This window comes from Macrobrachium nipponense, chromosome 11, assembly GCF_015104395.2.
Source record: "Macrobrachium nipponense isolate FS-2020 chromosome 11, ASM1510439v2, whole genome shotgun sequence".
Taxonomy (NCBI): domain Eukaryota; kingdom Metazoa; phylum Arthropoda; class Malacostraca; order Decapoda; family Palaemonidae; genus Macrobrachium; species Macrobrachium nipponense.
The window spans coordinates 49491899-49506644 of NC_061087.1; the positions used below are offsets into that span (position 1 = coordinate 49491899).

Sequence of the window (14746 nt, forward strand, 5' to 3'; positions counted from 1 at the left end):
GCAGTTTGGTGAGAAGCTTCCTAGGCTTCCAGATAGCCTTATTCAGGCAGAATTCGAAGCCAAATCGCGGTTAGCCAGGTCCATTAATTCCATGGCTATGACCGAAGTGGCTACCGTTGCCTATGGGTCGGAACCGCTCTTCAAGCTTATCACCAAATCGTTGACTCAAACGGTGCAGTCAGATATGTTTGAGTTTGCCACTGCTAGGACGAATTGTAGGAAGCATGTCCTACAAGAAGCAACTATTCGGCACGAGCCGAATAAGTTGCTTGCGTCAAACATCTGGGGAGCAGACCTCTTCCCAGATGCGATGGTGAAGGAGGTTCAGTCAGAGGCTACGAGATTGAACCAGAGCCTTAAAGACCGTTGGGGTCTTACGGCCAAGAGACGTCAGGACCAAGTCGGTAAGGGTAAGGTTCAGAGGAAACCTAGACGTTTCCAACCCTACCAGAAAAAGCAACCACGCTTTTCTCAGCAAGTTCCGGCTGTTCCCTTGGTGCAAACAGCCCAACCTTCCACCTCAAAGGCTCAATCGCAGCCGATCTACGTGATCTCCCCTCAGCCTCAGCCCTCCACCTCTTACGCTCTCTCTCCATGCCATACAACCAGGTCTTCGAGGGTCAAGCTTCACAGAAGTATGACCGCTCGAGTAAGGGAGGCAGAGGTAAGCGATCCTTTCGTGGGAGAGGATCGGGAGGTTCCTTCAATAGAGGAACATTTCAGGGGAGGCCGGGATGAGGCTACCAGAACCAATGAGGAATTTCAGGTAGGAGGGAGGCTGTTTCACTTTCGCCACCGGTGGAACTTCAGCAAGTGGGCTCAGAGCATTGTGTCAAAGGCTGGGTTGGAGCTGGTTAACGAATCCACCCCCATCCAGACCTTTCCGCCAACTTCCTTCCAAAGAATTGACGGAGTATGCGGAGGATCTCCTTCAGAAAGGAGCTATAGCGAGAGTCAAAAAGGTTGAAAGTTTCAAGGACGCTTGTTCAGCGTGCCAAAGAAAGGCTCACAAAAAAGAAGGGTAATCTTAGACTTGTCCCGCTTAAACTTAGCCATTCGCTGCGACAAGTTCAAGATGCTCACGATCTCGCAGGTGCGGACCTTACTTCCCGTGGGGCCGTCACCACCTCTATCGATCTTACAGACGCCTACTATCATATCCCTATTGCAAGACACTTCCGTCCGTATCTGGGCTTCAAGATAGGAGACCAGACATTCTCCTTCAAGGTAGTTCCTTTCGGGCTCAACGTAGCCCCCAGGGTGTTTACGAAGCTGGCGGAAGTAGTAGTTCAACAACTCAGATCGCAAGGGGTTATGGTAGTAGCGTATCTCGACGATTGGTTGATCTGGGCCTCAACAGTCGAAGAATGCAACAAAGCAACACTGAAAGTGATTCAGTTCCTGGAATATCTAGGCTTCAAGATAAACAGGACCAAATCAAGACTCACTCCGGAGTCAAACTTTCAGTGGCTAGGCATTCAATGGAATCTATCCTCCCATACTCTGTCGATTCCATCACCCAAAAGGAAGGAAATAGCGAAGTCAGTCAAGCAATTCCTTGAGTCACAAACTGGCTTCAAGAAGATCTCAGGAAAGGATCCTGGGTTCTCTCCAGTTTGCGTCAGTGACGAACATCCTAATGAAAGCCAAACTGAAAGACCTAACCAGAATCTGGCGCTCACGAGCAAATGTCAGGTCCAGGACAAAATGTCCTCAGTCCCTCTGATTCTAAAGAATCGACTCCGCCCGTGGGCGAAGGTCAAGAACTTGTCGGTGTCAGTGCCCCTTCAGTTTCCTCCACCAGGGATCACCATCCACACAGACGCTTCATTAAGCGGTTGGGGAGGATATTCCCAGTTCAAGAAGGTTCAAGGAACGTGGTCACCTCAGTTCCATCAGTTCCATATAAACGTACTGGAAGCAATGGCAGTGTTCTTGACCCTAAAAAGGTTACGTCCGCCAAAATACTCCCACATAAAGCTAGTCCTGGACAGCGCAGTGCGTAGTACATGTATAACACAGAGGAGGCTCCAAGTCACGTCATCTAAATCATGTCATGGTAGCCATCTTCTCCCTGGCGGACAAGTTCAGTTGGCATCTCTCCTCCACTCACATTGCTGGAGTGAGAAACGTCATAGCAGATGCTCTATCCCGATCAGTACCTCTAGAGTCGGAATGGTCACTGGACAACAGTTCGTTCCAGTGGATTCTTCAGAGAGTTCCAGGTCTACAGGTGGATCTCTTCGCATCCCAAGCGAACCACAAACTTCCGTGTTATGTAGCCCCAAACCTGGACCCTCTGGCCTATGCCACGGACGCCCTGGCTCTAGACTGGAACAACTGGGAGAAGATTTATGTCTTTCCTCCAGTGAATCTTCTCATGAAAGTGTTGAACAAACTCAGGACATTCAAGGGTCAAGTGGCTCTAGTAGCCCCAGACTGGCCGAAGAGCAATTGGTACCCTCTCATTCTGGAACTGGGTCTTCGCCCTCTTCGAATCCCCAATCCCAGGCTCTCCCAGTCAGTACAAACGAAGACTGTGTTCGCTTCCTCAGGGATTCTCAAAACCCTAACTTTATGGATTTCATGAAGTTTGCAGCGAAAAGGGATGCGAACATTGACCCTCAGAATATTCTCTCTTGGAATCCGATAAAAGAGATTCAACTTTGAGACAGTATGATGCTGCTGTCAAAAAGTTAGCAACTTCCTGAAAGAATCAGATATTAAGATCATGACAATCAATTCAGCTATATCCTTTTTCAGATCCTTATTTGAAAAAGGATTAGCAGCTAGCACAATTACGACAAACAAATCAGCCTTGAAAAAGATTTTTCAATTTGGGTTCAACATAGACTTGACAGATTCCTACTTCTCGTCTATCCCCAAGGCGTGTGCTAGACTTAGACCTTCTGTAAGGCCTACGTCAGTATCATGGTTCTTAAACGATGTTCTAAAACTGGCTTCAGAAACCAATAATGACACATGCTCGTTTATAATGCTCTTAAGAAAAACCCTCTTTTTATTAAGCTTGGCCTCAGGAGCTAGAATTTCAGAACTGTCGGCTTTATCCAGGAGATCCGGATCATATTCAGTTCCTTCCCACAGGGGAAGTGCTACTTTCTCCGGAACGTAGCTTCATAGCTAAGAATGAAGATCCTTTGATGAGGTGGGAACCATGGAAGGTACTACCCCTTCCACAAGATATATCTCTTTGCCCAGTTTCATCCTTGCGAGCCTTTCTATCTAGGACTCCTCATCCTCATCGGGTCCTCTCTTTAAGAGAGAAAAAGGTGGCACTTTATCTATTAAAGGCATCAGGCAACAAATCCTGTACTTCATTAAACAAGCCAATCCTGACTCTTTCCCTAAAGCACATGATGTCAGGGCAGTAGCCACCTCAATTAACTATTTCCACATATGAACTTCGATGAGTTGAAAAAGTATACTGGATGGAAATCGCCGACAGTTTTCAAACGTCATTACTTAAAGTCCTTGGAAGCTCTGAAATTTTCAGCAGTTGCAGCGGGGAACATAGTTTCCCCTGACTCTAGCTAATCTTTAGTAGAAGATCCAGTCCTCCTTTCTACCTGCTTCACCCAACATTTTGTCTGTTTCCTACCTTGTTCATTTACGGTCACCTTGTGTCTTAGCTGCTTGTGTGATAATTGGGTGGGTGTCCCTTATTTTTTTGCTAGGGACACTCACAGTTCATGATGAATATTGATATGTTGGATGTCATCCCCTTAGTTTTATGCTAGGGGATACATATTATAATGGTTACGGGTTTTTGTATATTAAGTTATATACATTCCTTATATATGATTATGATTGAGTTTGTTTGTTCAACTTGTTATGTTAATTGCTCTGTACATTTTGATACATAAATTTTGTACAACAGATACCATTTTGGTACATATATGCCATATTACCTCTGTATATATGTAAATTACCCTAAGTTAAGAAATATTATTAGAATTAAGTGTAATTTAAGCAATATTTCTAATTTTGTACCACTGTGTATATGTATCCTTATTAGCAATTATATTCTTTTATTTTTATTTTATCTTTTATTTGAGACCTCTTTTAATTTTGTTGATTTCTCTACAATCTTGTGCTATTTCTCTGGTACGATTTCGCGCAGCGACACGAGCTGAGCCCAGAAAAGGGATTTTGACGTAAGGAAAAATCTATTTCTGGCGATTGGCTCGTGTCGCCAGCGAAATCCCGCCCTACCCGGCCCAGGCGCCAAGATGTCTGCTAACTTCAGGATGGCCACCAGAGGCGCAGCAGTCGGCAGCATGGGATGGAGTAGTAGTAGTATGTGCTGCCCACTCTGTGGGTCGGCTCTCCTCTTGGGGGGATTTTGTAGTGGGAGAATTCTTTTGGCATTTGGCTCGTGGTAGTGGTCTCACTCGCCATAGTGTTCATACCGACACCCTCTTGGAGGGTGAGCGAGTCAGTTATACTGACCTTTTTCTTTATTTTATTTATTCTCTGGTATGTGTTAGTACATTTACCCTAGAAATAATAGATTAAAGGATATTTCGCTGGCGACACGAGCCAATCGCCCAGAAATAGATTTTTCCTTACGTCAAAATCCCTTTATTGTATCATAACAATATCATTTTTCATAAATTCACCATAAATCAAAATATTGTGCTAGAGACTTCCAATTTGTTGTAAAATGAAGGTAACTGATTGAATATTATTAGAATATGAGTTTTAGCCTAGAATGGCATTTTTCGACCATTTTGGTAGAATCAAAGTCGACTGAAGGTTGAAATTTTGGCACTTATCGTTATTTATATGAAAATATTTCAAAACTGATAAAAGCTACAACCAATTGTTGTTTTTTGTTATAAAACTCTATGTAACGGTAATATAAATTGGTGCAAAAATTGTCGGTGACGAAATAATTTCTGAATGTGTCGCTGATGCTTTTTAGTGCGAGAAGAAAGAAATTCGCGCTTGTGCGCCTGGGTAACGATTGTAAACAAAACAACAGCTTGATCCGTGAACTCCCAGCATCCTTCAAGGTGTGTGATTCAAAAGTTTTTGCCAAGTAGCCCTATAACTATTTTTAAAAAAACTTTTTGGCGTCAACGTTTCATACATCAATTTGGCACCCAACAGACAATTTTCATCGATAATTAATACGTCCAATTGGCGTTTAAGGGTTAAGTAATTCCTATTGTAAAGGATCTCAGGTTTGTATAGTTAGGAAAAACACAATTCACTTTAAAAAATTGTGATTTTTAAACATTTTTTTCAGTATCAGTATTATTGATTACAAATTACTCACCTGGGAAGTGAAATGTAAAGTCAGCACAAGACTTGATTGTTTAATTTCTATTATTTCAAATATGGTAGTTTATTTTATTTTTTTATTTTTTTAAAGAGACCTCTTTAAAGAAGCAAGAAAGCGTGCCCCTTGCATAGTATACATTGATGAAATTGATGCTATTGGTCGAAAGCGATCTAGTGGTCAAGGTAATTTTGATGGTGGATCTGGAGAGTCGGAACAAACATTAAATCAGCTGTTGGTGGAAATGGATGGCATCGGCTCCAAAGAAGGTGTCGTGTTACTGTCATCAACTAATAGACTTGATATTCTGGACAAGGTTTGTATACTTTTGTTGTTGCCTTTGGTGTATATGAATTTTCACTATAGTTCTAATTGTATTTTTATTTTTTTTGTATGAGAGAGTGATAAGAAATCGGTTGAATATTCAAGAGATGGTTTGCACAGATGAAGCTTTAGTAGAATTTCATGGTTAAGCATTTAATTGTATTACATTACAGCAGTCCTACTGGAGGATTAACAATTATCTTTGTTACACAAAAGGCAGTAGCATGTGAGTGTAGTAGTAGCTCAGTGGAATTTACTTCTAATTAGAAAAATGCTTGATTTAAGATTCCCTGAGAAACGAATGATTGATTTGAGATCCCTGAGAAACCAATGCTGTGATACTATTTAGATTAGGAGAAAGGTAGATTTTAGAATCCATGAGGAACCAATGCTTTGTTACGATTTGTCTATAGTATAGTGACTTTGATATTGAATATAGATTTGAAAATTGACATTGATGACAAACTTCAAAAATGGTGTCTGCTCATAATAATGGTTCAGAGGCCCAAGTCATGGCTTTAAAGGCAATTTGTAAATGTGTGGGGGAAGAATGAAATATCAGTTAAGGTCACTGAATATCCAAGTAAAAGTGAAGGGTGGAAGGGGGGAGGGGAAAGCTGCAAAAAAGCAGGTGAAGAATTAACTGCTCAGGATCAGAGTTATAGGAATTTCCATTAGCACTCATAGACCACTTAGCAGTGTAGGGATAAAAAAGGCAACCATTAAAAAATTTGTTTTCATAAAGAAAAAAAAAAGCCATAGATTGAAATTTAAGTACATCAGTTTTATTCCCACAGTTTCAGGCCACTGGAGTCTGAACAATAAAGTTCTCCATATTACAACAAGATGGAGTTATACGATTTCCCCTTGCTAGTAGGAGTAAAGGTTTTGTTCCCTCGCCACCCAAGTAAGGATTTACATAAATTCAGACCCTTATCCAGAAACTTTGTAGTCCATATAAAAAGAGCTTGTTTACCAGACCACTACAATGTTTAGAGGGGAGGAAAGTCAAGTGAAAGATGTTCCCTGGAAAGAAAGTGGTCAGCCAATAATGTAAATTAGTAAGTAATGCTCTGTCCCTGCTAGTAATGTAGTAGTGAGCTAGTTTACTTTATTTCCCTACATCCATTGCACCTGGATCCAAAGGAAGCCATCTAATAGTGTGTTCATGGCCATCTAATAGTGTGCTCAAGTTAAGTGTGTTCATGGTCACAGGTTCCATGCTCCCAGCCCATTTCTTTGCTGTCATAGTATGTATGTGATGAAGTGCCAAGTATCTGGTTACTACACTTACCAATCATATTTCCCTTTATTGAAATAGTACCACCTTTTTCCCTCATGAAGAGGGGGCCTGAGGATCTAGAGGATATCCTAGACAGAAAGGCTCGTAAGGTCGTCACCGGACAAAGAGAAGGGTCTTGTGGAAGAGGGATGACCTTCCAAGGGGCCCACCTCATTAAGGGGTCCTCATTCTTTGCCAAAAAACTACGATCTGGAGACAGTAAGACTTCTCCTGAGGGGAGGAATTCTACATGTCTAGCATCTCTGGAAAGGGACGACAGTTCTGATATTCTGGCTCCTTAGGCCAAACTTAGTAAGAATAGAGTTTTCCTCAGTAGCATTATATATGTACAAGAAACGTTGTCAGTGTCTGAAGCCAGCTTGAGAACGTCATTCAAGAACCATGAAACTGAACTAGGCCTTTCAGAAGGTCTGAGCCTAGCACAGGCTTTAGGAATAGACGTAAAGTAGGAGTCTGTTAAGTCTATTTTAAAACCAAACTGAAAGATTTTCTTTAAAGCTGACTTATTAGTGGTGATAGTACTAGCTGCTAATCCTTTTTTGAATAAAGATCTGAAAAAGGATATAGCTAGGTTGACTGTCATGGTTCTGGTGTTTGTTTCCTTCAGGAAAGTTGCTAACTTCTTAACAGCAGCATCATACTGTCTCAAAGTTGATTCTCTCTTATCTGATTCTAAGAAAAGAATATTCTGAGGATCAATATTTGCATCTCTTTTAGCCGCAAACTTCATAAAGTCCATAAAGTTAGGGTTTTGAGAATTCCTGAGGAATCGAACACAGTCCTCATTTGTACTGACTGAGATAGTTTGGGATTGGGGATCCGTCGAGGTCGGAGACCCAATTCCAGAAGCAGAGGATACCAGTTGCTCTTGGGCCAGTTCGGAGCTACTAGAGCTACTTGTCCCTTGAATGTCCTGAGTTTGTTCAGGACTTTCAATAGAAGATTCATTGGAGGAAAGATGTATATCTTCTCCCACTGATTCCAATCTATGGACATGGCGTCTATGGCATAAGCCAGAGGGTCCAGGTTGGGGGCCACATAGCAAGGGAGCTTGTGGTTCACTTGAGATGCGAATAGATCTACTTGGAGACCCGGAACACTCCGGCGTATCCACTGGAATGACTTGTTGTCCAGGGACCACTCTGATTCTAGAGGAACTGATCAAGACAGAGCGTCCGCTATCACGTTCCTTACTCCCGCTAGATGGGTGGAGGATAGATGCCATTTGTACTTGGTTGCTAGATAGAAAATGGCTATCATGACATGGTTCACATGTTTTGATTTGGATCCTCCCCTGTTGATGCAGTGTACTACTACTGCGCTGTCCAAGACCAGCTTTATATGAGAGTTCTTTGCTGGTAGAAGCCTCTTCAGAGTGAGAAATACTGCCGTGGCTTCCAATACATTTATGTGAAGCTGGCGGAACTGAGATGACCACGTTCCTTGAACCTTCTTGAACTGGGAATATCCTCCCCACCCGCTTAAAGAGGCGTCTGTGTGGATAACCAACGCTGGAGGGGGAAACTGGAGAGGAACTGATTTGGACAGGTTCATGGGCGGAGACGATTGCGAAGAATCTGCGGGATTACTGACAACTTGTCTCGAGATTTGACATTTGCTCTTGAGCGCCAAACTCGGTTTATGTCTTTCAGTTTCGCTTTTAACAGAACATCTGTTACTGACGCAAACTGGAGTGAACCTAGGATCCTTTCCTGGTTTCTCCTTGACGTTCGTTTGCACTTGAGGAATTGCCTTACTGACTTGGCTATTTCTTTCCTTTTGACCAATGGAATTGAGAGTGTGTGGGAGGTCAAGTCCCATTGAATGCCGAGCCACTGAAAACGAGACTCCGGCGTGAGCCTGGACTTTGTCTTGTTTATTTGGAACCCTAGATGTTCCAGAAATTGGATTACTTTGTCCGTGGCTCTGAGGCATTCCTCGACTGTTGTCGCCCAAATCAGCCAATCGTCGAGGTACGCTACTACCATTATCCCTTGTAATCTCAGTTGTTGTACTACTGCTTCCGCTATTTTCACGAATACCCTGGGGGCTACGTTCAGCCCGAAGGGCATCACTTTGAAAGAGAATGCCTGGTCTCCCAACCTGAAGCCTAGGTATGGACGGAAGTGTCTCGCGACTGGGATATGATAGTAGGCGTCTGTAAGATCGATAGAGGTGGTGACGGCCCCACGGGGAAGTAAGGTCCGCACCTGCGAGATAGTCAGCATTTTGAACTTGTCGCAACGAATGAATAAGTTTAGACGGGACAAGTCTAAGATTATTCTTCTTTTTGATGAGCCTTTCTTTGGCACGCTGAATAAGCGTCCTTGAAACTTTAAATGCTTGGCTCTTGACAATACCCCTTTCTGAAGGAGCTCTTTCGCATGCTCTGTCAATTCCTTTGTTGGTAGTTGAAGGAATGATTTGGATGGAGGGGGACCTTTGATCCAACTCCATCCCAGCCCTTTGGACACAATGCTCTGTGCCCAATTGCTGAACCCCCACCTGTGACGGAAGAGGAACAGCCTCCCTCCTACCTGAGAGATCTCGGTGTTGTTGTGCAGGGCGTGCTCCGCGCGCCTCCACGGAAGTGTTTCCACCTGTTGGTTGCCCTTCCGCCACCCCTCTGACGAAAGGCACCCCTAGCCCTGCTTCCCCTTGCAAACCTATTAATGGCTTGAAAGGCTTGGCTTTCAAATACAGAGTTGAAAGCCGGGGAAACCGCGTAGGAGGTCGAGGGCTGGTTTTGTGGAGTCAGCAGGAGGATGGGCTGGTTTTGACCCTTCGCAGCTGCCGGTTGCACGGGTTGAGAGACCGGAACTGCCTGAACAAAATGTTGCTGCTGCTGTTTTTGGAAGGACGGGAACTTCCTGGTCTTTTTCAGCTTATTGGCGTCAGCAGGAGGATTCTCAGGTTTCCTCTTACTGGAAAGACCCCAGCGAACCCTAAGGCTTTGGTTAAGCCTGGTCGCCTCATGCTGCACTTCGTTTACAGCTGATTCTGGGAAGAGGTCAGCCCCCCAGATGGTAGAAGAAAGCAGCTTGTTCGGCTCATGCCGAATTGTAGCTTCCTGCAGGACATGTTTCTTGCTGTTCCGTCTCGCTACCACAAACTCGTACAGGTCCGACTGTACAGTCTGTGTTTGTGACTTTGCCAGGAGCTTGAATAGAGGCTCCGAACCATAAGTCAAGGCAGCAACCTCTGTCATCACTAAGGAATTCAAAGTTCTGCCTAACCTAGTCCTTGCCTCAAATTCGGCTTGGATAAGGTTATCCGGTAGCCTAGGAAGTCTCTCACCAAACTGATCCATGGCACAGTCCGGTTTGAGTTTTTCTACCGTGAATGTTGCTGGCAGGTCTTCCCAGAGTTCCCCAAAGGCTGGAAAGAGTGGGGACGTCGGGTCTGATTCCCTAAGCTGAGGGAGAGGTTCATCCTTCTTGGCAGCTTGGATGGTGACCTTGGCTATCTTTGTTGTGAAGGGGAGTGGTGCCTCCTCCTCCGTAGCAAAGATTGTAAAAGGGCTCTTAAATGCCTGGAGTTTGGTATTGGTACAATCCCAATCTTCCAGGCATCGTACCCATTCCCTCTGAGCCTGCTCTCGATTGTACAAAACAGTCTCCTTAGGGATCTTGTCTTCCCTGTTCAGAGCTGCCTCCGTTAGCCTAGCATATCCCATGAAAGGCGGTTGTAGACCGGCGGGATGGAACTTGAAGCCCTCGATACGACGAGTTCCATAGTCCGGGATGTAGATCATACCATCCTTGAAGGGAGCAAAGGCTGCTACCCTCCAAGGATTGCTCATAGAGAAGGCGGGAAGGGTGTTGTAGTCAGGCAACTCCGGCCCCTGCTACAGGGAGAACGGCTGGAGGCGCTTGGCTCAGCCCTGCCAGTCGATTCTCCTGGTCCGTCAGATGATCAGAAATATTCTGAATCGACTGGCCGGACTGAGTCAACGTGGTGGAGATCTGAGCGAACATTTGATCGAATCTGGTATTCATCAAAGATCCGACCATGTCTCCTACCTGTTGCATGACCCCTGTCGTGAAAGCAACAGGATCGAAGAGACCAACAGGACTGGCCTTGACGGGTCACCGGAGGAGCTCTGGTAGAAGAGGAAGGTACTGGCTCGGCGGGAGCGCGGACCTTCTCTTTAGAGGATTTACCTCTCGACCCTTTCGAATGCGAAGAAGAGGTCTTCGCTTTCCCTGCTCCGGGATGGTGAGCCGGAGACTTATGGGAAGATGAACAAGACGACGTCGTCTCCTCTCCAGGGTCTTCTGCTCTCTTTGCCCCTTCACCTTGGGGACTACTGAGGCAGTAGGCGTCTTAGTAGGAATCTCTGATTCCGTGAAGCCTTGGAAGGAAGCAGAGGAAGGGGTAGGCGAAGAAGATCCAGAAGCGTCCAAGGGAAGCCCTTGGGCGCCTAACAAACCCACCTCAACCAATAACTCGCCTCCACCTACCGTCATTGGCTCTACATTGAGGTCCAGCGTCGCGACGTCTGCCGAGATGTCCTGGCCTCCCCCTTCCATCAGGGCCTGCTCCACCTGTTGCTGGATGACGGCGATCGTCGGAGCTGCTGCAGTGGGAAGATCCGGACAGCCATACTCTTGTCCAATATATGTGGCTGCCCCTTCGGCGCGTTCTTGCCGAAGCCACCTTCCCAGGCTTTCAGGGTAGCCGACGCGGCGTCCTTAACAGCGGCAGCCTGAAAAAGAGGGTCATTGTAGTCCTTACAACGAAGCCCCGAGGACGAATCATTAACATTTGAAACTGTTAGAACTATATAGCATTATAACACAAATTTATGTGATAGTACATACCAGGAAAGAATATACCTACGCCGGTATATACTTACTCCGTCCGAAAACTGTTCCACCAGCTCGTAGCAGATGGAGCAGGCTTTGTGGTGCCACACGATCAAGTCCTTATGGCGGACGGCACAGGGAGCGTGCGAGCGACAGACCTTGTGCCCGCAGGGGTCCTGGAGGACAGCGTTACACCCGGCCTCCTGACAGTTGGTAGCCTGTAAGTGGATAGATACATATGTATCAACGTTATACACTATCAGGACCACTTATGATGCTCCGCTGCATGCCGGAGTAGCATAAAATTTTTGGGCATAATCCTCCCCTGTAATCCGTGTGGGAGAGTCTATGGGACCTGGTACGCCGGAGAGGAGAATTTAGATAAACCAGATACCTTTCATACATAGATAAACCAGATACCTTTCATACACCTATAGTTGAGTTTCAAGGAGGAGTATGACACGCCGGAGAACGAGAGAGGATTACCCATAATTTAAAACCAAATAAAATACATTAAATGATTTGGAGCGTGGAGCTCCGTCGTAAAACCCCTCCGTCAACCGCCGGGGTGCTCGGATAGCAAGTGGGCGCTCCGTCAGCAGACGAAGGGGACTATGATACATAACGGGGAAAGCATGTAGGACCGACCAATCCCCCTACCCCTTCAATAGCTGGCGGAGTCAGCTATAACGAGGAAAGAGAGAGGGGGGGGGGTGAAGGGGAATCGTGTAAAAGGAACGCCGGAGAAGGACTGATGCGGGCAGAGGAGGTGGCCAACCCCCCCCAATCACACCGGAATTCCCTCGAAGCTCACAGAGAACATGGACGGTCCATCAGTACTCCCTAAAGTCCATAACTCCCGTGACCCCCCTAGAAGGGGGGAGGAGGGGAGTGGTGCTCGAATGGTTGCTATAGCGACCGTGAGCGAGCGAGGACAGACACCCCCCCTCCACGAGGGAGGAAGGGAAGGGGACTGGGACTAGGGCGACCAGTGGCTCGACGTGAACACAGGTGGACACGTGAACACAGGTGGACCTTGAGGTGATAATGCAACAAAACATAGCCTAGGTCGAGCTGACCACGTGAGCAAGAGTGGACCACAAGGCGATAATGCAACAAAACTAGCCTAGGCCAAACTGATCGCCCTTAATATGCAACCCCTAAAATGATAAATACATCGTAATAAAGAGAGAAAAAGGAAATCACGAGTGAGAGAGAAAGGGAACGTCCAGGAGAAGTAGGCTAATTTCCCTGAAGGAAAACAAGCAAACTGCTCAGGAGCTGGCCTTAGCCGACACGTAAAACGGAGGGCAACAGCCAGGATGGCTGGACTAGAAGAGACAAAATAAATAGTAATCACTCACAAGCCTAGACACCTAGACAAAGGGACATGCATGCATGAACACTAATCTAAGGCACAGGCAATGGATTTCCGAATAGTACGATGTAAAATAATAAATGTTTGAGAGCTTGTGTATCACGTGATAGAACCCACATATAAAGGTGATAAATACACTGGATAGATACCACGGTATGGGGGACCGAAGAATCTAACCGAACATGATGCAAGCCGGCAAGGCCGCCATGCGCCAGACCAGGAGACTATTATCGGACCTAGAAAACAGTAAAAATAGTTCCTGGCTGACAAAAAACTAGTGTAAAACCTTTCGGGGTACTTAACTTAGCTGCGGCGATAGCTGCTAATTCCATGATGAATAAAAATCCCAAGAAAAGCACACGAAAGTCACAGAGTAAAAGTGGCACGTGTATACCCAAGTTCGGTAACGAAAAGGATGGCCACCAGAGGCGCTGCAGTCGGCGTGGTGGGTAGTGTAGTAGTAGTAGTTGCTGACTCCGACTGTGTATCAGCTCTCTCAGGAGGGGGATTTTGATGAAGGAGAATTCTAAATGACAAGAGGTTCGTGGTAGTGGTCTCACTCGCCCCAGCTCCATACCGACACCCTCTTTTTATTTAGGGTGAGCGAGTCAGTTATTCTGACATCCTCCTGAATTTATTTTTTCTCTGGTATAATGTTAGTATCATTTACCTAGAAATAATAAACTTAAGGATTATTTCACAAAGCGACACGAACTGAGCCCAGAAATTATTTCTTTACATTTTTGTAGCATGTGTAACATCTCACACCTATGTATAAAAATATAAAAATAATCTTAACTAGGAAATACAATGAAGTCTAAAGAAAACATAGATAGAAAAATAAATTAACTAAAGAAATGGTTGAACCTACAAACGTAGCAATATGAAACAGTGTGATGTGTGGAGAACGAGTACGTCTGACAACTTTGACAAACGTTAACAGTAAGGCGTAGTAATGACGTGTACATTACTACGCCTTACTGTTAACGTTTGTCAAAGTTGTCAGACGTACTCGTTCTCCACACATCACACTGTTTCATATTGCTACGTTTGTAGGTTCAACCTTTTCTTTAGTTAATTTTTTTTGCTATCTTTTTTTTCTCCATGCATCATACTGTTTCATAATGCTTCGTTTGTCATGTTCATATAAAAATTCATCCTTTTTTTAGTTAATTTACTTATTGTATTTCCAGTTATGATTTCTTGGAATTTTTATACCATTTGTAACGTTCTCTCTATGTACACGACATTGCGTCTCGTGTATTGTTACGGTTGTTAAGTTCATAGCAAACCCGTTTCTCTATGCATCATACTGTTTCCTGTTGTTACTTTTGTCAGGTTTAATTTAAACACTGGATGCTACAGTACAATTTGTTTATGTTGAAAAATACAAAATACAGGTGCAAAAAATAGAAAACATTCAAAAATACAATTGAAAACTAGTATGTAGTACAGGAAAATGTAATAAAATTAATGACTGCTGGCATCGCTGGTGCTTGGCTGTGGGTCGTTGGCTTCATCAGCTGAGGCGACGGTCAGGGGGACGGGAGTTGTTCGTTTCACAAACATGGTGAGTTTCGTCTGGATTGTTTGTTTCTTTTTCTCCTCATAAATTTCACGATACGGAC

The 14746-nt window shown here is 44.8% G+C and overlaps 1 protein-coding gene across 1 annotated transcript in view; it reads left to right on the forward strand.

The window, feature by feature from the left end:
- Nucleotides 1-14746, forward strand: part of LOC135205772 (paraplegin-like) — a gene marked incomplete in the record, with an annotated part of 592202 nt that overhangs the window by 342376 nt on the left and 235080 nt on the right. The window contains 1 exon segment of the mRNA XM_064236914.1: nucleotides 5399-5621. Coding sequence (XP_064092984.1) covers nucleotides 5399-5621 — 223 coding nt within the window.